The sequence below is a fragment of the Podarcis cretensis genome (assembly GCF_951804945.1).
Source record: "Podarcis cretensis genome assembly, chromosome: Z".
In the NCBI taxonomy this organism is placed as follows: domain Eukaryota; kingdom Metazoa; phylum Chordata; class Lepidosauria; order Squamata; family Lacertidae; genus Podarcis; species Podarcis cretensis.
In genome coordinates, this window is record NC_137184.1 from 29920961 (window position 1) to 29944758 (window position 23798).

General features: G+C 42.7%; 1 protein-coding gene across 3 annotated transcripts in view; it reads left to right on the plus strand.

Moving 5' to 3' along the window:
- The window catches only part of LOC307207623 (connector enhancer of kinase suppressor of ras 2-like), a 331548-nt gene that overhangs the window by 192018 nt on the left and 115732 nt on the right, over positions 1-23798 (plus strand). For all 3 annotated transcript variants that reach the window (XM_079961622.1, XM_079961621.1, XM_079961620.1), the window contains exons 9-11: positions 13199-13345; positions 19946-20079; positions 21558-21769. In XM_079961622.1, the coding sequence (XP_079817748.1) occupies positions 13199-13345; positions 19946-20079; positions 21558-21769 (493 nt within the window). The remainder of the gene's footprint in view (positions 1-13198; positions 13346-19945; positions 20080-21557; positions 21770-23798) is intronic.

The following is a 23798-nucleotide window of genomic DNA, read 5'->3' on the forward strand; positions in this document are numbered from 1 at the left end:
CCAAAACGAGGTAAATCGTGACACACAAATCAAGACAATTGACATCTGTCTTTAGATCTCCCATCGCTTTACATTTTTTATAAAAAGCAACAATTAGAAGCCCCAATTCAGACTGGGACTAGAGTTCTGTGGGGGGAGAGTTGTTAATGTAGGAAGTGTGGAACTTGTGGCTCTTCAGATGTTATTGGACTATACCTCCCATCAGCTTCAACCAACATGGTTAATGGTCAGGATGATGGAAGTTGCCAAGAACATTTGGAAAGACACAGGTTCCCCATTCCTGGTTAATACTTCCCCCGCTCCAGTAGTTGGAGAGAGTTCCCTCTCCCCACCCCCCTCCAGCTGCTGTTTGCTCTAGTAGGGAATGTATTAAAGTATTAATAGTTCTATTTTCAGCAGGTACTTGTAGATATAGAAATGTTCTGTGGTGGGCACCGTTCCTAATGTAGCTGCCCATCAATCTTCATAGGCAGAGGACAGACAATAGGTGATGGTGGTGGATGCCAGCACACTGGAAGCCATTTGAAAGATGGATGGCTTCTCACTCCACATTTGCCTCTGGCAAACAGGTTTTGCACATTTTAAAATGGTTTCAAAAGAAATGTCTGTGTGCTGCATGAGAAGTGGACCCACTCTCAAAACACCTGCAATTCTCTTAAATAAAACTCTTATCTACTTCCAGCTTTGCAAACAGTACACATTTTCCCAGATACCCTTGGTTATCTGTTCCAGGTTCTAATCTTGATTATTCCAAGTCTGTTCTGTATATTTCCTGAAGTCTTATTTTTTGTCTAGACAAAACAGGTTACTCTTTTTTGTTTTTGTTTTTTAAATAGCTTTGCCTTGGCACTGCTTCCTTTGCTTTCAGAAGTTTTTGGACACTTCCTTTGCTTTCTGCCCATCCTATTTTCTGGTTTTTAGCTCTTCTACCAATTGACCATACCTTGGCCTAGCAGCACCCACTTGACTCCAGAGCAGGCTTCCTGGATTTCAGACCTGCCATGTTGTTGCTGCTTTTCTTCAAATTCTCTTCCTCTGGTATAGGAATTGCCTCTTCCATTGCTTCCAACTCTCCTGGCTTACAAAATATGAGCAACACCATGGATCACTCCAGTAGTTAGGAAGCCAACTTCAGAGGTGAACATGATGCCTTCCTTCACTGGATTCTGCCTCTCGGGTGGTCCTTCTTCATTAAATCTGCACATTTCCCCCATAACTGATCTATGTTTTAGGTGATATCACCATTGTTTTAAACCATGATCTATGTTTTAGGTGATATCACCATTGTTTTAAACCATGATCTATGTTTTAGGTGATATCACCATTGATATCCTTGATTAATTTATGAGCAGAGGGCGATGTATAGGTTACAAATTTATTGTAATGTATGATGGTGGTCTTTGTTTTTGTTTTGCTTCGGTTCCTGTTTGTCTTTTGTAAGTTTTGGCGATTTTAAATTTGGAGGTTTTAGTATATTATGTTGGTAAGGGAAACTGTCGTGTAACGGGCCAATGGCCGTAATAAAGATCAATCCAATCCAATCCAATCCCCCATAACTGATGTGACCCACACCCTGAACATATAACCACTTTTGAGGGCTACAGCCAATTGTGAAGGGAAGGGTTGTGGTGGGAAGTGTGCTTTGTGTTGCCAGAGCCTGAAACTATCAGTAGTCTACTGATGTCTGGAGCGGAAGCCTGGGGCTATAGACATGGCAGGTTGGATTGCTTGAACATTGTGAAAAGCTTCACTCCAAAACAGTCTTTAAGGGTAAGGGAGGACATGTCAGAGGTGTATAAAATGATTCATGGTATTGAGAAAGTGAGCAAGAGATAAGCTTTCCTCCCTCTCTCATAGCATTAGAACTTGGGGCCACCCAATGAATATTGGAAGGCTCAGGACAGGCAAACAGAAGAACTTTTTGACACAGCATGGCATTAAACTATGGAATTTGCTTCTGCAAGAGGCAGTGATAGCCACAAACTTTGAATGGCTTTAAGAGGATTCAACAATCTATGGCTATCAATGGCTAATGGCCACGATTACTGTGTTCTGCTTCCACCACCGGAGGGACAATGCCTCTGAATACCAGTTGCTGGAAACTGCAGGAGAGGTGAGTGCTGTTGCACTGAAGTCCTTCTTGTGGGTTCACATAGGCATCAGGTTGCCCACTGCTGGATTACATGAGCCATTGGCCTGATCCAGCGAGGCTGCTCTTTAAATTCTTATGTTCTTAATCTGGGCACAGCTGCCCATCCTGAATCCCTGTCGCTGTGATGCCTACCAGTCTTCTTCTGCTTTTTGCCTCTGCAGCTTCACAAGCTTTCATTCCATTCAAATGTATGGCTTTTGGTGGCAGAACATGGAACACGTTTCAGAAAGTAATAGAGCCAGTATCTTGAGGGGGTTTGGCTAACATGGTGTATAAAAAGAAATGCCCACAAGTTGGTCCTGATTACTTCATCACTCCCAGAAAGAACTGAAGTAGATGAAAGAGTTCCAGTTCCCCCAGAGCACTAAACCTGGTGATAATCTGCTCCTATTACATTATCTGTATTTGTGGCCAAGTTATTTATTTAACTTACTTATTTTATGAAATTTATATACCGCTTGATTGTAGAAAAACCCAAAGCAATTTACAAAAAGAATAAGACAAATAAAATCATAGGATTATTAATAAAAAAACCAATTAAATCGAACCATTAAAATGTTCTAAAAATTAAAACCAGCAATGAACTAAAAACACATCGTATGTATCTATGTTATTTATGCATTGGGAGCTTGGGGTTTAAAAAAGAGGTATATAACTAAACTGTACCACACGATTAGAGGTATATAACTAAACTGTAACCAAAACCATCCACACGATTATGTGGGAAGCTTGAGAACACATAGATCTCCAGCTGTGGCTACAGCACTATTTCTGCTCTGCATTTCCATGCGCCTTTGCCAAATCCTCAGTTAGGCTGCAATCCTAAATCCACTGCTCTGGGAGTAATCCCCATTGGATTCAATGGGACTTACTTCTGAATGGACACTATTAGGATTGCGCTGCTGGAGTGCTTTTCTCAAGACCCAAGTGCCCAGTTAGCTGACTGCAACATGGCTCCACCTGAATTTGGCTGCATCCATTTATGCATAGAGCACCGTCCAACATCCCTTCTATAAGCAGCACACAGCTAATAGGTAAGAATGTAAGGGACAAGAGAGTTAGCTGTCTACACGCATTAGGGAAGTCACTCCTTCAGACTTAACTGGTCTTAAAATCTTAACCTTATTTCAAGTTTGCCTACTTGCCCACTCTGATTGGTGGAATAGGCACTACTGCAAGTGCCACGTAATACCCGTTCTGTATTTGTATGAACTTGATTGTTCAGTGTGGAACTTTGGAACTCCCTGCCTATTGATATCAAGCAGGTGCCTTCACTGTACTCTTTTCAGTGCCTGCTAAAGACTCTCCTGCTTAGACAAGCCTACCCAGATGCGTAGAAAGTTGAGGTACAGTAGTTTTAATCTCTTAGTATTTTAAATTTTGTAGGTTTTGAGTTTTTCTTGATATTGCAAATTGCTTTGGTCAAGCCATTGTACGGGGGCTATAAAACAGGCAAAGTTTACCTCCTCAGCAGTAGCTCATTTTTATTTTCAGAAAGGTAACCGATTTATGCCAGCTGCTATTCACATTTTTCAAGCCAAAGTGTTGTCCCAGCAACTCTTTGGGATCCCAATATGGATATAGGCATATAATAGTGATTTAGATAAGATATACTCAAGTTTCTTGAGATGTATCCTGGGGCTCCCAAGTTCATCAAGTATAAGAGGATGTGTGCTGAACTAGGTGTACACATGATGGTGTGTATACACTGGGTGTGGGCTAGCACTTTAAAATATTGGTTGCGTTGCCATTTCTGTTGCAAACCTTCAAGTCTGCTTTCTGACTTAGGGACTCTTATAAATCCAGAGGGTTCCAACATTTACATAGCAAAATCAGATCTGTTGGTATTGATTTTGAACTCTTATATATTTCAAGTGAGCAATATATTTATCGTAATATTCAAATCAGATTAAGGGACATTGAAAAACTTAACATCGAGTCAGCTGTAAATAAAATTTGCTCCCCCAAGTTTTATGGTTTAAATATAACAGATAACAGGGTCACTTATATTTCAAATTTAATAATTCCAGTCCAACCTTTATGTTAGCCCAAATAAACGTTTCCTCCTCAGCTTTTGTCAAGGGCAGATATTACAACATCCCTAGAAACGAGAGACATTGCAGATGTTTTCTGAATGTGCTGGACACAGTAGAACATACTCCTTTCTACTGCCCATTGTACAACCAGCTTCACAAACGCATGCATTACTCTTTTTGGGGTGGTCTAACATCACAGCACAATGAAAATATCAGATTTTATCTGTCTGACATTAACCTGGAAGTAACTGCAAGGGTGGCTGAGTTTTTATCAATAGTATCTCTCTGAGTGGTGAATGGCATTATTTAGCGGGAATAAACTTCCAATGAAAATCCTCATTATTACATGGCTGTTAATTTGTAAAAGCAGTGGTAGCTCGGGTTAAGTACTTAATTTGTTCCAGAGCTCCGTTCTTAACCTGAAACTGTTCTTAACCTGAAGCACCACTTTAGCTAATGGGGCCTCCTGCTGCTGCCGCGCCACCAGAGCACGATTTCAGTTCTCATCCTGAAGCAAAGTTCTTAACCTGAAGCACTATTTCTGAGTTAGTGGAGTCTGTAACCTGAAGTGTATGTAACCTGAGGTACCACTGTATTTTAAATTTTTATATATGAATTTTTATGGTGGCTCATATTTGTAATGCCTAATAAAGGTTTGGCGAAGGAAAGTAAGTAAAGTGCTTTGAAGGTTTATTTGTTTTCACAATCAAGTAATGTATAAATTTTATGAAATAAACAAACAAACAAACAAATCTTGTAAGGGAGAGCCAGAATAATGAACTGATATTAGTTCCAAACACACAGTCTCTTGGAGCTCGTTCTCATAAACCTATGCCTGGGCTGCAAGTGAAACTCATATTATTAAATGATTGAGATTGTGTTGGCATCCATCTTTCTCAAGAGACAATGAAGTGTGCCTTCAGGGGTGAAGTTAAACCCCCCTTCCAACTTCATATGGCTTTTCCCTGCCATCTGTTCGTTAAAAAACAGAGAAGTGTTCAGTTATATGAGCCCTGTTCGAAAGCACCTCCGGGTGCAAGTAGATAAATAGGGACCGCTTACCAGCGGGAAGGTAAACGGCGTTTCCGTGTGCGACTCTGGCTTGCCAGAGCAGCGATGTCACGCTGGCCACGTGACCCGGAAGTGTCTCCGGACAGCGCTGGCCCCTGGCCTCTTAAGTGAGATGGGCGCACAACCCCAGAGTCTGTCAAGACTGGCCCGTATGGGCAGGGGTACCTTTACCTTTACCTTTAACACATTCTACCTTGTAGTCACCAGGTCCACCTACCTTAGTAAGAACCAGAGAATTCTGGCTGCAATTCTCTATAACTGGGAGGACATCCCATTGAAAACAATATGATGTACTTTTGTTTAAATGATTCTTAAATGAGATGATGTTTGATGATACAGTTTTGTCTGTACCTAACCTCCAATAAATACTGTGTCTGTTTATTTGTCTCTGCAAAGCATCTCATTTTGACCCCAGAACATAAAGTTCCCTAGGCAGCACTCTCTCTCGCTCTCTCGCTCTCTCTCCACACACACACACACACACACACACAAAAAAAAAATAAGGCATGAAATCAAAAGCTACTTAAAATGCAGCAAAAACAAAACCCGCCCATGTCCCCAAAGATGAAACATGAATTTTAAAACTTCTGTAAGTCATGCAAACTGTATACAGTACATTATGATAAAGGCCAAGCTGAGCAGATAGTTCCACCTGGCACTGAAAAGACTGCAAAGATGGTGTCAGGTGAGCCTCCCCGCGAAGGTTGTTTCCTAACAGGTGCCATGGCCAAAAGGTCTTCTCCCCAGTGGTTACCTCCTCACTTCATTCAACAGAGCCACCCAGAGTAGGGCCTTGAAACAGGACCTTAATGTTCAGGTAAACAAATGGCTTGCCGAAAAATGGTAAGAGAATTCCACCTTCCTAGCTGGCTTAAGGTGAAATCAAGCTATTTGTTTCTACCACAATAGGGGTGTGAAAATGGGTCTGGCTGCTGGGGCATCGTATGATGTCAGGTGACTTAACTTCAAAAGAAGAATCAGGAATGCACTTTAGGTGCAGTCTTGGTTTCCCTTTGCAACCCTGACTTGAATTCAGGTTGTGGCTGCAAATATCTGCACTGAAATTGGAGCTTACAGTCTATGCTGAATCTAAAGCTTTGCTTTTGGCAGGGGCTGTCTCTAGTCAGAAGGTCTGAGTAGAGCCAATTCCAGTGGAGCTGGAAGCCATAGTTTCAGCAGAGAACAACTCTACTCAGCAGCTCCCATTTCGAAGCTCTTGAGAGAAATCAGTCCCAGCGAAGCTTGCTTTTGGCACCAGATTGAAAAGTAACTGAATGCAAGCCCTGCCGTCAGAGGAACAGTCAGGAGCACATTTTAAGGCTCCTGTTTGTTCCCTTGCAGCTGCAGATTTTTCTGCTCCACATCTGATGTTTTATGGAGCCAAGTGTGGGCCAGAGATTCTCCATCCCTGAAATATAATATGACTTTTTGAACTTTCCTTGTGGCAGCTTTCGTAAATGGCTTCAGACATGTTTCAGTTTGGAGAGAGTGCCCCAAACAAAGAATTTTCAGACTTTGCCAAAATTCTAACTTTATCCAAATACCAGATGTGTGTTAAACCATTTGTGAGAGCTGTAGGTGCATAAATATCGTAAGAGGAATATAACCAGCTTTGAAATCTGCAAAATGGCAATTTTGAAAACTATCTGTGAGCCTTTGTAGTTCATTACAGCACGACAGTTATAGTTAGAGGGTCTGACTAGAACCAGGGAGATCCAATTAAAATCCTCACTTAGTCATAGAGTTCAGCAAGTGACTTTGGGCCACTCACTCTCTCAACCCAACCTGTTTCCCAGGGTTGTTTTGAGGGTAAAAAAGCAGGAACCGCGTGTACTGGCTTGATCTCCCAAAACGCAGGATATTATCTATATGGTGGATTTTGGTTCCATTTGTTCTTGTGCGTAGAGAGTGCCCTATCTTTCTTAAATAGAACTCAGAAGGCCTTCATTTCATGCGATCTTGACACACAGTTCTTAAATTGCCACTCAGTCAAACTGAAGTAGTGAGGAGATAGAGAAGGCAGAAGAAGATGTTATTTCTCAGAGAATAATAGCAACAGAGTCTACATGTTCTTCAGGCAGCCTGATCTGGAAGAACTTAATGACCACTCTGACAGCCTTTTGCTGTTGAGTGAGGGAGAGAGTATTCATAGACTCCAACACCCATCATCCTTCGGCTTCAACCATGGTTTGGACTGATGGGAACTGAGATCCAACAACTTCAGGAGGGCCACAAGTTCCCCACCTCTCACTGGTTTTCAATGGATGGACTGGAACACATGATCAATCATACTTTGACCTAACTATTTTTAGGAAAGAGAGGCAGAAGGAATAGAGGAGGAAGGAACAGGAGAAATAAATCAAGAGAATGAGGGGAAAGCAAGAAAAGATAAGTGGAGAAATATGATCATATGTGGATTATTTTAAAAGTTGACCTCATTTTTCAAGTTGTTGAAGGTGGATTCCAAAATTTGAAGACTACTGCAATATACTACTCTCTTTGGCCAAAAATGATTCCAAGATGATATCTCTGACATTCTGGTCTCCCAAACCCAGCAGGGGAGCTATCCAGCAGTATAAGCAGAAAGAGGGTCTACTACTTATCACCTGAGGAGCTGTCCAGAAGATCATTGAACTAGGATCACATATATGGCAACTATAGCATTTGCATCTTCCAAGCATCAGCTGAAGGTTTAAATTAGGAAGGGGAACCCGTGTTCCTTGAAATATTGTTTGACTCCAGGTATCATCAGCTCCAAACAGAAAGGTCAGGAATGATGGAATTTAGATCTGGAGGGCTTCAAGTTCTCCATTCCTGGTGTAAGCACTCAGGCTTCCTACCCTATCATTGTCTTTGTGAGGCCCTGATCCTGACCATGCTGCCTTTTTCTGAAAAGGCCACGGACCTGGTATGTTTTGTGTTGACAAATCAGCACAGCATTTTCAGGTTCAAGCCTGAGTTCAGGCTTCCTGCCATTGCTGTTCCTGAGGACCCAGTAGTGATGATTGCAAAGAGTCCCAGAGATAGATGATTCCATTAAGGTCACATTAAGCCACCTGATTCTGCTGGTTCCTTGAGTGGGGGTATTATTCAGAGCTATGGTCTCAGGGTGCTGAATGTTCTGTCCCCCTAGTCCTGATTCATGCTGGGACTCATGACTGGATCCACATCTGTGGAGCTCTCCTCTGAGTTTAACACAAGGAGGATGCAAGTCCCAACAATGACCTTCTCTGGTGTGCCTAGCAGCTCTTAAAGACAAATTAGTTCAGTGTTGGTGCTAAGCCCAATTTCAATTCTCTGTCCAGTATTCTAGTCTGCCATGATGTCATCTTACTATTTTTGCCTAAATGTAATATCTCAGCAATACCATCGATAACGTACTAAGAGCTTTCCATCTTAGCCTGCTGACATTCAGGGCAGGCTGCCCTAAATTGCATATATTATTAGTGTTTTAATGGTTCCCTCATTAAGGTTTCTCCTTAGAGCAATTTATCTTCAGGACATTAATTATTTAGCATTATTTTGTGAGAAGGAGCTTGCGAAATCATCAAGGCTCCTGGATTTTTTAACGTTTGCCCCCAGCTTCAAAATTGCATCTGGTTCTCTCAGACATGATCAAACATTAAGAAAATCAGACATTTCTGAATACACATCTTGAAAATACAGAGATGAAGAGGAAGAAAAAGGAAGATATTTTAGAAATAAACTGGAGGTGAATTTATATCTAACGACATTCTCTAGGTGAGAAGAAATCACCTCATAAAACTGTTTAATTTATGCCTGAAGGAAGAGAAGAACTCTTGTACGAGTTAAATTAATATTAATAGTAGTGGAAGCCTCTACCCATATACTCAGAAATAAGTTCTACTGTGTTTTTGCAGGGGGGTGTTACTCCCTGGTAAGTGAGTTCAAAATTGTAACCTAACCCTAAATTCTGTTTTTAAAAAAACCCTTCCAGAGAAGGCTGAATTTCAGCTGTGCACTCCAGGATACTATCTGCTTTATCAGTAAAGACATTGCAAGCCAGAGGGCTGCAGGGTGGTAATAAGGAGGTCTTCCCTTCCCCTCATGCTTCAAAGCACAGGTCCTCAAGAGTGTGTCTATTTCTGTCCATTAGAACATAAAAACCTAAGAAGTGCTTGCTGGATCGTGCCAATAGCCCATCTAGCCTTCATCCTGTTCTCACAGTGGCCAGCCAGATGCTTGTGTAATAATAATAATAATAATAATAAATTTTTATTTATACCCCTCCCTCCCAAGCCAAGACCGGGCTCAGGGCGGCTAACAACCAATAATAAAAACAAGTTGATTAAAATACAATTTAAAAGATTAAGATACAACATTAAAACATTAGGGTGCAGCCTCTTCACAGGAGGAGAAAGGAAAAAGAAAGAGGGGGAGGGAATCAAACTGATTCTAAGCCAAAGGCCAGGCGGAACAACTCTGTCTTACAGGCCCCGCGGAAAGAAATCAGATCCCGCAAGACCCTGGTCTCATGAGACAGAGCATTCCACCAGGCTGGAGCCAGTGCTGAAAAAGCCCTGGCTCTGGTTGATACTAATCTAACTTCCTTAGGGCCCAGGACCTCTAGGATGTTGCTATTTATGGACCTTAAGGTCCTCCGAGGGGCATACCAGGAGAGGCAGTCCCGTAGGTACGAGGGTCCTAGGCCGTGAAGGGCTTTAAAGGTCAAAAGCAGCACCTTAAATCTGACCCTGTACTCCACCGGGAGCCAGGGCAGCTGGAAAAGCACTGGGTGAATATGCTCCCATGGCAGGGACCCCGTGAGGAGTCTCGCTGCAGCATTCTGCACCCACTGGAATTTCTGGGACAGCTTCAAGGGCAGCCCCGCGTAGAGCGAATTACAGTAGTCAAGCCTGGAGATGACCGTCGCATGGATCACTGTGGCCAGGTCGGGGCGGGAAAGGTAAAAGACCAACTGCTTGATGCGGAGAAGGTGGAAAAATGTCACCTTGGCTCTTGTTGTAACCTGCGCCTTCATGGAATAATAATAATAATAATAATAATAATAATAATAATAATAATTTTATTTATACCCTGCCCTCCACAGCCAAGACTGGGCTCAGGGCAGCCAACAACCAATAATAAAAACATTGTAGCCAAAAGAGGCTCCAGGAAGATAGCTTTGTTCATGATAGCCAAATAAATAACAGCAAATAAGCCTAATCACCGATGCGGCAAATCCTTCTGCCCTGTAGTAGCCAGTCATTGAGGAATGGACTTAGGTGCCTGAGCAGCATAAGCCAAGAGTTAGGGCTGTGTCCTATATGAGTACTCTACCTCCATCTACAACAGGTTTGTTATAAATTCCTTTGTCTCACAGAAGCCATGCAAATATAAAGGGGGGATGCTTAAAATGGGCCATAAAGGTAAAGTGACCCCTGACCGTTAGGTCTAGTTGCGAACGACTCTGGGGTTGCAGCCCTCATCTCGCTTTACTGGCTGTAGCTCAGTGGTAAAGCCCTCCTTTTGCATGCAGAAGGCCCCAGCATCTCCAGGCAGAACTGGGAATGTCCACGGTCTGAAATTCTGAAAAGCTTCTACCAGTCAGTGTAGGCAGCACTGAGCTAGATGGGCCAATGGTCTGACTTAGTGTAAGGCAGCTTCCTATATTCCTAAGGCAATGTGAAATACCCAGGCCACTGCTGCTCCTACATGCTCCATTGTCCCTTCTCTTGAAAGCAGGCACTTTAATGATGTTGTTTTTGTTTAGTCGTTTAGTCATGTCCAACTCTTCGTGACCCCATGGACCAGAGCACGCCAGGCACTCCTGTCTTCCACTGCTTCCCGCAGTTTGGTCAAAACATTAATGATAGGAGGGGGTTATAGCTTGGACTATGCCCATTCAGTCTGTGGCAGCCCGTGTTCCAAATAGCTTCACATTGCAGAAGGAACCTCCTTGTATGGCTCTCATGCCACAAAGTTAGCTAAGAAATAGGACTCTGGGTAAGCATGGGTGGGAGGGAGTTTAAAAAGCTCTAGATGCTAAGTGTGCGTGCCAAATGCACAAATGGGTGACTGCTTTATCTGTGCAATAATCGGGAGGTACAAAATCCTGCTTATCAAGGATGGAAGGAACCTGTGGCCTTCCAGTTGTTGCTGTATTAAATCTCCCATCATCCTTGACTGTTGGCTGTTTTGTCTGAGGCTAATGCGAGCTGGAGGAACATCTGATGGGGCCACAGGTTCCCCACCTGCTGTATATGAATTGCATTCCACACCTCTCAGTGTGGAAACTTGTGTAGCCAAAAATGGCTCTCTCTCTGCAAAAGACGGTGATCTTGGCAGGCTTAGCAAAACCCCAAAGTTTGACCCAAGCTGGGGTTTTAAATCTTGCTGATAGCCTTGCCCCCAGCTGCATCTCTCTCTTCCCACCACTGAAATCTCAAATGGCACCTGTGGAAATAGTCTGGGAAGAATTTTTTAAGAGAAAATAAATCTATTTATTTATGCTCCATTTATGAGTTTAGACTGTTTGCTTCGGAGCTGTTTCAAAACATTGTTTAAACATTGCATTTTACAAGCCGGTGCCATGTTTATTCATGAGAACAAAGTGGGGCGCTTTTCCTGTGTTCTTAGCAAGGCAGAGCCCTCCGAAGAGAAACGCAAAGGAGAGTTTTTTTAATGCTTAAGCAACCATGGAGCACCTCTTAGCTGTTTTAGAGGGGTAAGGCAAACGTGTGGCCTTTGTGTGTTAGTGAAGCTTTAATTTCAGATGGTGGTTATAGCTTGCAATGACTTAAGAAATGCAGTTCCTCTCTGTGGAGTGTTCAGTAACTCAAATAAATGATGTTTTATCTTTAATTAAACACCTTGAAGAAATTGCACCAATATTGTTCTACAATATGCTAGCAAACCTCCCTCCCCCCATCCCCCATCATCCCCAAATTAACAGGTTCCATTACAACAGCCAGGATTCATTTTGTAATTATTCTGAAGCTGCTGTTCTATAATCCCCCAGTGAAACACAGTGATACTTCAGTAGAAAAGATAATTAAAAGTAATAATTCAGTTTGTTTAGAGGATATAAAAATTAGAGCAGTGCATCAGTGTCTTAAAAAACACGTTTGTGCTTTTTGGAATATGATATTATATCACTGAGTTATTATTGAAATAAGAGCACCTATCATTACCTTTTCAGTTGAAGAGAAAGAAGCAGGTGGTTACATCCAATTTCTACAGAAATTGATGGGTGCAACTAACTTAGGTCTATTAATTTCAATTGGTCTATTCTGAGTAATGATGGGCAAATCTGTCAATTTCGGTTTCTCATTTTTTGAATGTTAAGATCAATTGTTCACATTTCCACACCAGTTTGCAGTTATTATTATTTGTGATTGGGGGAGTCCTCATGAGAATTCATTACAATTCTAGTGTATATTTCTCCTAACGTGTATACCTTTATACATAATTTTTACAAAACAGTGTTCCTTAACATAATGCATTTTATATGGTATTTTCAATGATAGATGCCTTTTAATGCATACTTTACCCTAGTATATACATTTTTGTGCACATGTACTTCACTGGAGAACTGTTTTGCAAAATTTGGAGAAGTGTAAATTTCAAAAAGATGGTTGTGGTGTTGTTGTTCATGTATAGCTTTAGAAAGTGTGAATTAGGTAGGTTCGCCTGTAAATGCAAACTAAATTTGAAGTTATCCCCACCCTAACTCTGAGTACAACTTTGTTGGATATAACCCAAAATGGTTTTAACAGAAATGCTACCACGTCTGTTTCTTGCCAAGAATGATAAGTACTATTTATAAGAGAGAAAGATAGAAAGAATGCTGATAATAAGACATCCCTTATTCGCCATACAGAAATCTGAACGAAATACCCTTAACCATTTTGGGAAGATAAAATGGAAAAAGAAAAAAAAAAACCTTTCAAAATTCCATTATGGGATTTTTCTCCAGGTTGGCTGGCAGTTAAAGAACCTGGTAAATGCATTGCGTGAAGACCCGAACGGAGTGATCTTAACCTTGAAGAAACGGCCTCAGAACACCCTGGTGTCTGCTCCTGCTCTTCTGAAGAATGTGAGGTGGAAGCCTCTTGCCTTGCAGGTAAGGCAAACCTGGCACTGCATTTCTGTCTGGTAAACACTGTTTAATGAAGAGCCAAATCACTATAGAGTCCTCTCTTCTTTCTGGTATTGGGGAGAGAACAATGGTGCCTTCAACAGGCCCGGTGAACAATTGCACACATAGCAGCAATGGCTTGACATATGTAGCCTTCTGGGTTTGGGAGACAGTAGTGAAGGGTGCCTGCTGGAACTGGTAGGGCGAAAGACAGAAAGGACAACAGAATATGGAGCTAGGGCCAATGGCAGGCAGAGCCAACTAATTCTGGCTTTGGCCTATAATATCAGTGGATGGGTGAGACTTTCTTCTTATATCAAATGGCTTACCTAAACAGCCACCAACATGATTTTTAACAGGGCAGTCCTACAAATCTCTACTCATACATAAATTGCACTGAGTGCAGTGGGATTTACTCTCAGGGAAGTGTGCGTAGGATTGCAGTCCTGATGTATCTGAAAGTGGAACTTCTTGGCTCCCATCCTCAGCAGCTGCTATGCTCTCCCAGCTCAGCAGTGACCTGCAAATTGAGAGCAATGCATTTTCTGAGAATTGTTCCTTTGAGAGGAGAGGACATAAATCTAATGACTTCCCCTTCATATCTTTTTATTATTACCGGGATTCCAAATGGAGGGAGAGCACAATTACAACCACCACATTTTCTGCTCACTGCCCTCAGCCAAAGCGCTACGCATTCATTGGGATCTCTTGGGCAAAGTCAATACTATCAGGCTAAATCACTCTCTGTTTCCATCATATCACTGCTATTCACTCTCCTCATTCACCCCTCCCGCTGCTGCCTTTTTCCCATCTACACTTTTCAAGAAGAAATTTAAAAATCCCTTTTGGATTTCACAGCTTGCTTGCTTTCATGATTTTGTTCCAGAGGATTATGAGTTTGAAGACAAGTATTATTCGTTTCCCAGTATGAAAACAATTGAAGCTATCATGAGTTATTGTTGGCCTGGTGTTGTTTTTTTCCTCACCTGCTGGGGTTGCTGGAGCTTTCTGCGTGATTTGGAACAGGCAGCTCAGAGTAATCCAGCCCAATACATTTTGCTGCCTTAAGGCAGACAAGATGGTACCTCCCTATCCCATATACAGAAGCCAACTTTGCTGGCTGTTGGCTCTTGCTTCAGCCCTGGCAACAGAGCAGAGTCCAACTTTGCGCCCAAGGGCAGCAGAGGAGATTAGCCCATTAGGGCAAAAGGGGCACTGCCCCACCAACCTCAGAACTGATTCTTCCAAGTCCAGCTTTCTTCCTATCTACAAAGAGTTCAGGGGTAGGTACTGGCTGTCTTCATCCTCCTCCTTAGTCTCAGCTTTGCCCTTTTACAACTGAGCAGGGAAGAGGATGGGGACAAAGCCAGAGTTTGTTGACACTGTTGTTATCACTGGTTCCACCTACTCTTGGCCTCTCTGCTTTTCACCCTACCAGTCCCAATGGGCACCATTGGAGGGCAAGCATGCAGTCCAAAACCTCACTGCTTCTTCCAACCCCACAGTAGTTTCCTAATAGTAGGGCTGGCCCTGATGGTATACAAAAACGCTGGCTTGAAAAGGGCCAGAGCACATGGAATGCGAAATGCATGAGCGTGTTCAAAAGTCCAAAACTTTGTAGATTTTCACAGTAAACAAAAATCACCTCCTCCTTTCTTTTTACTGGAATGCTTCAACATGGTTTACATACATAGAGCAAACATGGTTGTGGTTTTTTGTTTGTATGTGAACTGCTTAGAGATTTGCATTATGTTATATATATAAAAAAGAAAGAACCATGTTCTTGACATTCCTGTCTGAGCTCTTTTTGCTCACTGGAACAAAAATCACCTTTAAAATAAATGGTTGTATCCAGTGTTAAAGGTAAACCTGACCATTAGGTCCAGTCATGGCCGACTCTGGGGTTGCGGCGCTCATCTCGCTTTATTGGCCGAGGGAGCCGGCGTACAGCTTCTGGGTCATGTGGCCAGCATGACTAAGCTGCTTCTGGTGAACCAGAGCAGCGCACAGAAACGCCTATTTATCTACTTGCACTTTTGACATGCTTTCGAACTGCTAGGTTGGCAGGAGCAGGGACCGAGCAACAGGAGCTCACCCCGTCACAGGGATTCGAACCGCCGACCTTCTGATCAGCAAGTCCTAGGCTCTGTGGTTTAACTCACAGTGCCACCCGTGTCCCTATCCAGTGGTATCCAGTGTTAGCCATCCTTAAATTAGACCCTTTGAAGTTACTGGCCATGATTAATTTAGGCCCATTAATTTCAGTGGGTGTACTCTTGAGTAAAACTCAGTTTGCAACAACCCAGAATTTCTGGGTGGTGGCAGAGCAAGAGCCCTCCTTTCTTTTGCCCTGTGGTTAAGGATCTGGAAAGGAGTAAAATACACACACACTTTCATTGCACTGAAAGTGGTTGCTGCAGAGTGAAAATGTATTGTGGTATGCTCTCTGTTGAATGACTGATGCTTCCATTGTCATCACGGTTGTAATAGCTGAATGAGTGAGTGAGAGTTTATTTAGGCGATTTCTCAAAAGTAGGGAATATTTTCTCCTTAAATGACATGCTTTGTCACTCATCGTCAATTTTTCTTTTGCATTTCAATGCGGTGTGTGTTATATACCAGCCACATGGGACTGATTTAAAGCAGCAACATTGGAGGCATCTCCAGCCAATGAGTGCTGCCCAATTTTTGTGCTTTTAGGAGATAGGATTGCTTGACATCTCTGCTTGACAAGAAGGGGAAGGTAGGTGGAGCAACACATGTAAGCTTCACCTTTGCACAATAGGCTAGTTTCTACAAAAACTCACAAACCACTCTCTGTCCTCCATCTATGCAAGTAAGAGGCGTAATCCGTTTCAAGGACATATACTAGCCATGCAAAAACACTAAAAGGGGGTTTGAAGCAGGTCTGGTAAATGGTGTGACCTGGGAAGAAGGGGGGTGGCTGAACAGAGGACATGGCCTGGGGACAGTCCCAAGGGCCAAATGAAAAAGCCTGGAGGGGTGCATTTGGACTTTGTCCCTGTCAGGAGGAAAGGTGGGACATAAATTGAATGAATAATTTAATTAATTAATAATTAGTGATTGTGGTGAATATTAGTTGATTGTATTATGCTTGTTGTTGTAAAGGTAAAGGTACCCCTGACCGTTAGGTCCAGTCGTGGATGACTCTGGGGTTGCGGTGCTCTATAGGCCAAGGGAGCCGGCGTTTGTCTGCAGACAGTTTTTCTGGGTCATGTGGCCAGCATGACTAAGCTGCTTCTGGCGAACCAGAGCAGCTCACGGAAACACCGTTTACCTTCCCGCCGGAGCAGTACCTATTTATCTACTTGCACTTGACGTGCTTTTGAACTGCTAGGTGGGCAGGAGCAGGGACCGGGCAATGGGAGCTCACCCCATCGCAGGGTTTCTTTTTTTTTTATAGAAAAGATCTTTATTGAACAAATTTTAAAAACCACATACAGAAATATAACAGAATTAATAATAACAAGCATATAAAAATCTTTTTATATGCAGGGTTTCAAACCTCCAAGCTTCTGATCGGCAAGCCCTAGGCTCAGTGGTTTAGACCACAGCACCACCCGCGTCCCATGCTTGTTGTTGTAGTCAGCAGGAAAATTCAGATATGAAACCATCCTTAGATGGTCTGTTCAATAAGCAGTGATGCTGCCTGCATGTATGAACTGGCCCTCAGTATCTGTGTAACAAAAGCCACTGAAGCGAAGCCCCTGAAAGATCTTTCTTGGCCCCATCTCAGCATTTCCCATCAACGGTTTGGCTTTGCCACAACATTCCGCGAATCAGCAGAAGGACGTTATCCTGTGACACTGTTTTATTCTGCTGTTGCCAGCTTTTAATTAGAACACATGGCAGTCGTGCCAGCCTTGCTGTGTTCCCCCCAGTGGGCCTTGCCATATGTGAGTGGTCTGCTTTCTTATCAGAACCCATGTGGGTGTTTGAGATGGCCTCATTTCCTTACTGTTACTGTTCAGAGTCCCCCTCCCCGCCGACTACTTGCAGCACTGCTAAATACTCATTCATTCCTCAGCTTTATGAATATTTATGGTTGAGAGCTGTTGATTACTTCATTGACTTACTGCACAGCATTGTAGCATCAACACTGACTAACCTAGGGCTTAAATTAAATTAACCTAGGGCTTAAATTAATTTTTTGCAAAGTATAAAAGCAACATATTTCAAATGCAAGTGGTATCTGAATACACATATTGGCAGGAATGTATTTATGAATTAGACATGCTGTATTGGAGCTTTGTGGCTGTTTACCAGTTCCTCTGAAATACTCGAGAATAGTGTCAGGCTCGCTGGAGCATCGAATCTGTGCTGACTAACCTCAAGGGCTGTTAGATGCCCAGGAAATGGTCCAAGACTGAGTCCTGACCTGCTGTATTGGTAGTAGGGATGGACGGATCTATCAATTTTACATTTCTTACTTTTTCACTGTTAATTTCAGTTCCTCACATTTCAACAGCAATTTGGAATTATTATTCTTAATTCAGCATTTTAGTGTGAATTTCTCCTAATAAACACATTTTTTAATGCAGTTTTGACTCATGGCTTGTCAACACATCTGCTTGTTCTGTGTCTGGAAAGTATGTGTTCGATACGTTTTCTGCTTGCCCATATTTTTTAGGCACGGGTCCTGCCTTTCCCCCACCACTTTCCCCCATACTACGTATTTGTATAAAATTTTCATATATGAATTTATATGTCTAGATGCCTCTGAGAAATTAAGACAGTGAGAAGTTGGAGTCTCATCAGTACTGCACCTTGCAGTACTGAAACCCAGCTGCCCTATAAGCAAAGCTTAAAGAACAGGAAATGGGCAGCAGGTCTGGGGCCCATCACAAAAGTCTCAGGGCTTGTGGTCCCTGGAACAACCCTTAACAATACCCCTTCCTTTTCCTCATGGGAGGAAACTGGATGGGTAGTGGGAAAACTGGATAGTGACACACAGCCAAGTAAGAACTTGTGACCTGCCTTGGGAAATTAATTTTCTCAGGGCTCCCCACACAAAAATATTGCTGTTCCCTTAAGAAGGCTGACAGTTGCAGTTTTTCTCATCCCTGTTTAAGCCATAAGGTGAAAAGGAGAAATGAAAGCTAGCTAATTATGAACTGATCTCAAACTTGTGCTCTACTTATAATTAGCCTGGACGTTCTGAGTCATGTGCATTTTTAATTGCAATGGCAAAACATATACCTCTTCTGAAATGCTTTGGATTTTATTCTGACCTAAAAATGATGTATTTAAGTTGATCTAACAGGCAAAAGGGTGGTAACCAAACAGAACTCAAGAGGCTAAAAACATTAGAAAATATTTATTTTGTACGTATAAAAGGAATTTCTTTTCCTTCCTTCCTTCCTTCCTTCCTTCCTTCCTTCCTTCCTTCCTTCCTTCTTTTCCTCTCATTATTTCCTCTCTTCTTCCTCTCTTCCTCTGACTTTCTCCTCTTTTCTCTCTTTTCCTTTCCCCCCCCTTTTTGTGTTTTGTGCTTTTATCTAGATTAGTGTTTTACTTTTGACAAAAAAATATACTTGGTATTAATTTCTGTAAACCTTTTTTCTAAATTCCAATAAAATCTGTTTCTTAAGAAATAAAATATTTATTTTGAAGGCAGCAGCAGAAAGCAAGTGAACACATAACAGCTTATGTGAGATACGAATGTAATGACATCAAAGAGAAATCAGCACATTATACATGAATGAATCTTGGGGAAGGGAGAAATATGGAACAGCATATGCAAAAAAAAAAAATTAAAAGGGGGAGATTAAAGGGGGAAAAAATAAGGGGGAGATAGGGCATGTCATGATAAACTATAAAATGCTTCTCCTACACCTACACCTCCCCACTCCCCCTTTTGTTTTTTTGATGAGGTTTTAATTAAAAAGTTGATAATAAAAGTATAAAAACACATAATAAAAATAATATTTTTAAACATTTTAAAGGTCACGTTTTATAGGTGCCATGACACACTTCAGGGCACGTTGGGTCTATTACGTTTTATCCTGTTAAATCCCCACTGCTTTTCCATAACTTCTTTGGTTAGTTGAAGCCCCCTGGCCACTGCAAAAGGTGTTGGTACTCTTCACTGGAGTCTGCCATCAGGGGGCAAGGTAAAGCACTGGTGCAGGGGCATCTGTGCTCAGGGTCAAAATGCAATAGGTAAGTCGTTGTTTGATTTGATTTGCTCCTTGAGATTCCATAATGGGAGATGGCCTGGATGGAATCTTGAACGTTATCCATGTTACCAGGTGTTATTTTTTTAAAAAATTAAAAAGCATGGGAGATTATTATTGTGGTGGGGTGGAAAGAGAAAGAGTGGCCTTTGCTATTGTGCCATCTTCTTGGAGCTTCCAATGCTTCTACTAAATAGAGTAATTTCTGCGAATATCTCTTTTGGGGAGAAATTCTTGTTGCAGCCAATTTAGGAGAGAGATTCCAATAAGTTGCTGGTGCCTGCTGGGGCAGTGAATATTCCAGTTTTGTTGCATTGGCAAAAATGAAGAAGAAAGGGTAAAACTGGCTAGAGTATTCATTGTGTGCTCTCTCCTTCTCTCTCTCCAGCCTGTTATTCCTACCAGCCCAACTAGCAGTTGCACAACACCAACCAGCACGATGGGCATGGGCTCAAAAATGGACAGCTCGACTCTCCAAGATGTTTTCATCCTCTCCCCTATGTCAGGACTCTATGGCCCCAGGTATCCCTTGCCCTTTGACAATAATCCTGGCTTTGCATAGCCATAATTTCAGGCTAGAGAACAGAAAGAGTCTCTCTTTCTATCAGGCTTTCTCCCTTGCAAGTGCACTCGTGCGCACACGTAGAGCCATTAATTCAAATGCAAAAAAAAAAAGGTCACAGCAATTAGTGCATTGGAGCAGAGAATACTCTTACCCTGTCACTCTCCTGTGCATGGTAGAGAATGAGAAAACCCTGCGCTCCTGTCCTGTCTCTGATGCCACTGAACATTCAAGTGTGGGCATAACTAAGGCATGCATGTTTAAAATCAGTGGGCATATGTCCAGACCACACAATCAATATCCCAGATGGAATCTGCAATTCGACCCCACGATATGGATGCATGCATATCTGCCCAATTTCAGGGAGTGCGTTCCTCCAGATGTAGTTGCTCCCATGCCTCCCAGCCAGCATGAGCAGTGGTTGGGGTTGATAGGAGCTGGCAATATCTGGAGAGCCACAGGTTTTGCACTCATGTGAATCCAAATGTACGAGTCTACTGGCACTGGCCATAAGACAGTGTGCTTGATGGTAGGCGAGTGAAGGGGCCTTCCCATTCCCTGAAACATGTAAGGAGAGAACAGGTAAGTGTATCATCCAATCTGTCTTAGGACAGAGAAGGTTTGCTATCATGTGAAGGGATAGTGTGGCTTAATGGTTTGAGTGTTAGACCAGGACCATCCTGTGTACATGCAAATTTAAAAGGGGAAACGCTTAAAATGAGGGAAGGGCTGTAGCTTGGTATGCAGAGCAGATGCTTTAGCAGTGAACATCCTAGGTTCAATCTCTGGTGTGTCCAGGCAGTGCTGGGGAATGTTCCTGCATGGAAACCTGGAAACCTGTTGCTATTTCATAGAATCATAGAATTGCAGAGTTGGAAGGGACCGCAAGGATCATTGAATCTAACCCCCTGTAATGCAGGAGTCTTTCACCTAATGTGGAGCTCGACTCCTAAAAATCTGCACAGAAATCCAAAGTTAATGAATAAATAAATATACTTCCAATGCTTTCAGGGATCTGCAAGCACTGCCCTTGCCCTCTCAATCCTACCCCCCCATTTCTAAAGCAAAATCCAAAATACAGCATCAAGCCAACCGCAGCCTAGAGCAGCTAACCCACAGGACTGCCTCTCCACCACTGGATGTCTCAAAGGCAAGCCATTGCTTCCCCCAAGTAGAAATGATCTGTCACCACACCAGGCTTGTATTTTCAAGCACCAGTCATTGACTTTGCACCTCTCTTTGTTGACTATTTTAGCACTAAATAGGAGACCAATGAGAACCCCACATGTGCTTTCTGGGGCAGAGCAGGATACGATCTATAATAATAGTGCAGCAATATATGGCATGCTTATTCTTTGTACTGGATGGGAAAGCATAGGTTATCTCTCTGCAGCTTTTCATTACCGATTTGCTGTTTTGCTCATTTCTTCCCTTACAGAGATGATCTTGGAATGGTTTCTTGTGATGATGTCAGCAAGTATGGCGGTGGAAAGTCTGGGATGAAGGGTTCTGAGTCTCCCAGCTACTTTTTGGAGCACGAAAGCGGGAAGTATTATACGTTAATCGAAGGCGAGGGCCACCCAGTAAGCTCTGAATATGAAAGAGGGAGAGCGACGGGGGTGCGACGAAGAGAAAAGACACCCACACATGGTACACTTTCCTTTTGTTTTCTTGTTGTTATTTCATACAATGGTAGGCCACTCCACAGCCTAAGTTCAGCTGGGAAACTGTGGCCTTATTCTGAATGGCCATGATGGAAAATGGTGGTTTTTCCTAAGGGTGACCCACACCCCAAATCTGGGTTTCAGCACACAGCCATGACAGCTGATTACTGGGCAGTACTGCCCAGAGAAGGTTTGTCCATTAGGGCAAATGGGTCACTGCCCCACCAACCACAGTCTGTCCTCAGCCAGCCCCTACAACCAGTCCAGTCCAGAGGATGGCACTGCCTGTCACCTTCCTCCTCCTCCTCGGTTGCAGTGCAGCCTTTCAAAACTCAGCAAGGAGAAGGATAGGGGCAAATCTAGAATGAGTCAGCTTTGCCTGGCTCTGGCCCTGGCTCTGGTGCTACCCATGGTTCAACTCCCTGCTCAGTGGTCACTGGCCACCACTGATAATGGCCAAATAGGTGGCCAAATAACCTGGCCTGGTATAAGGCACCATCCTAGGCTCTCCAATAGCTTTGCGCGAGTGATGAGCCCTTAGATGTTTCACTAATATCATTATTCCAGTTGTGGGAATCTCTTCCATTTGAGAAGAGGATGAGGAATGGGAGAGGATAGCCATTGTTTCCTTTTCAGACACAGGTGTCCAACTTGTGCAAGCATTAATAAACATTGCTTATATGATTGCAAAGAGGTTTGCTCTCCCTGTTTCACTTGGACAGGTTCTGAAGCTGATTGGTAATCGATTGCCAAGAAGTGCTGGCCTGGAAACTCATTAGCTTTTGCTCCCGGTCTTTACTTTTTGCATGGCTGTCGAAAGAAATGACAATAAATCGGATTCTGAGAGATGGATGTCTTGTTGACGCACCAGGTGACCTGTTGGAACTTGTACAGTGCACAGAACAGTTTCTGTTCCAGTGCTGTAGTGCCTCCCTTGCAATGATTCGTTTAAGTAGCTCAAACTCAAGGGGGGCAGATCTATCAATGCCTGTCAGGTATGATAGCTGAATGCAGCCTCAGTGTTTAAATGCAGCATACTGCTGAGAGGTAAAAAGGCAATGGGCATCTCTATCATGTCTTGCATATCAGTTTCCCAATGGCATCTGTCTGACTTCAGCTGGGATCAAATAAGTTTGAGCTCAAGTCCGCAGCTCACTGTCTGACCACATGGCTTTGCATGAAAAAGGTCCTAGATTCAATTTTGGTATCTCCACGTAGAAGTGGAAAAAAGCTGCGGTCTGAAATCCTGGACAGCAGCTGCCAATGGGTGTAGTAAACGATACTGAAACAGATGGACCAATGGTCAGAGTTAATGTAAGGCACTGTCATAAGTCTGCATTATACTGAGTCACACCATCTAGTTTAGAATTACCAGTCACCAGATGTTGTTGGACTACAACTCCCATCAGCATTGCCAATGGTCAGGGATGGTGGACACTGTAGTCCAAAACATCTGGAGTATACCATGTTGGAGAAGACTGCTGTATAACATCAAGTCTCCCAATTAGTCAGCATGGCATAGGGTACAGTGTGTTGATATTGGAATGGGGACAACCAGGATAAAATCCCTATTCTGCTGTAAAGCATATTGGATGAACCTGGGCTAGTTGCTCTCGCTCAGCCTAGCCTACCTCCATAAGGGTATCAGTGAGGGGAAATCTTACATACATTTCCCCTGAGCTCCATGCAGGAACAACAGGCTTGAAATATGATGAATAAGTAAAAAAGAAGACAAGGAAACAGAAATATGTCTCTATGCCCCTGAGTAGAACATCTGTGGTTTCTCCTTTGGCAGATGTTTAAAAGGACTTGTAACTAGGTCATGTCCAAAGTTGGGTTTTAAAAGTCAGGTGCAAAGGAAATGAAAGTCCTCTAAAGCAACACCATGAGAGGTTCTGCTGAGAAAGAAGACATATTAGCCAGGAAGCTGGATGCAGAGATTGCAGTGGATATCTGTCACATAGTGTAGAATAGCTTCTTCTTTCTTACTTTTGAAAAACAGTTCTTTGAAATTT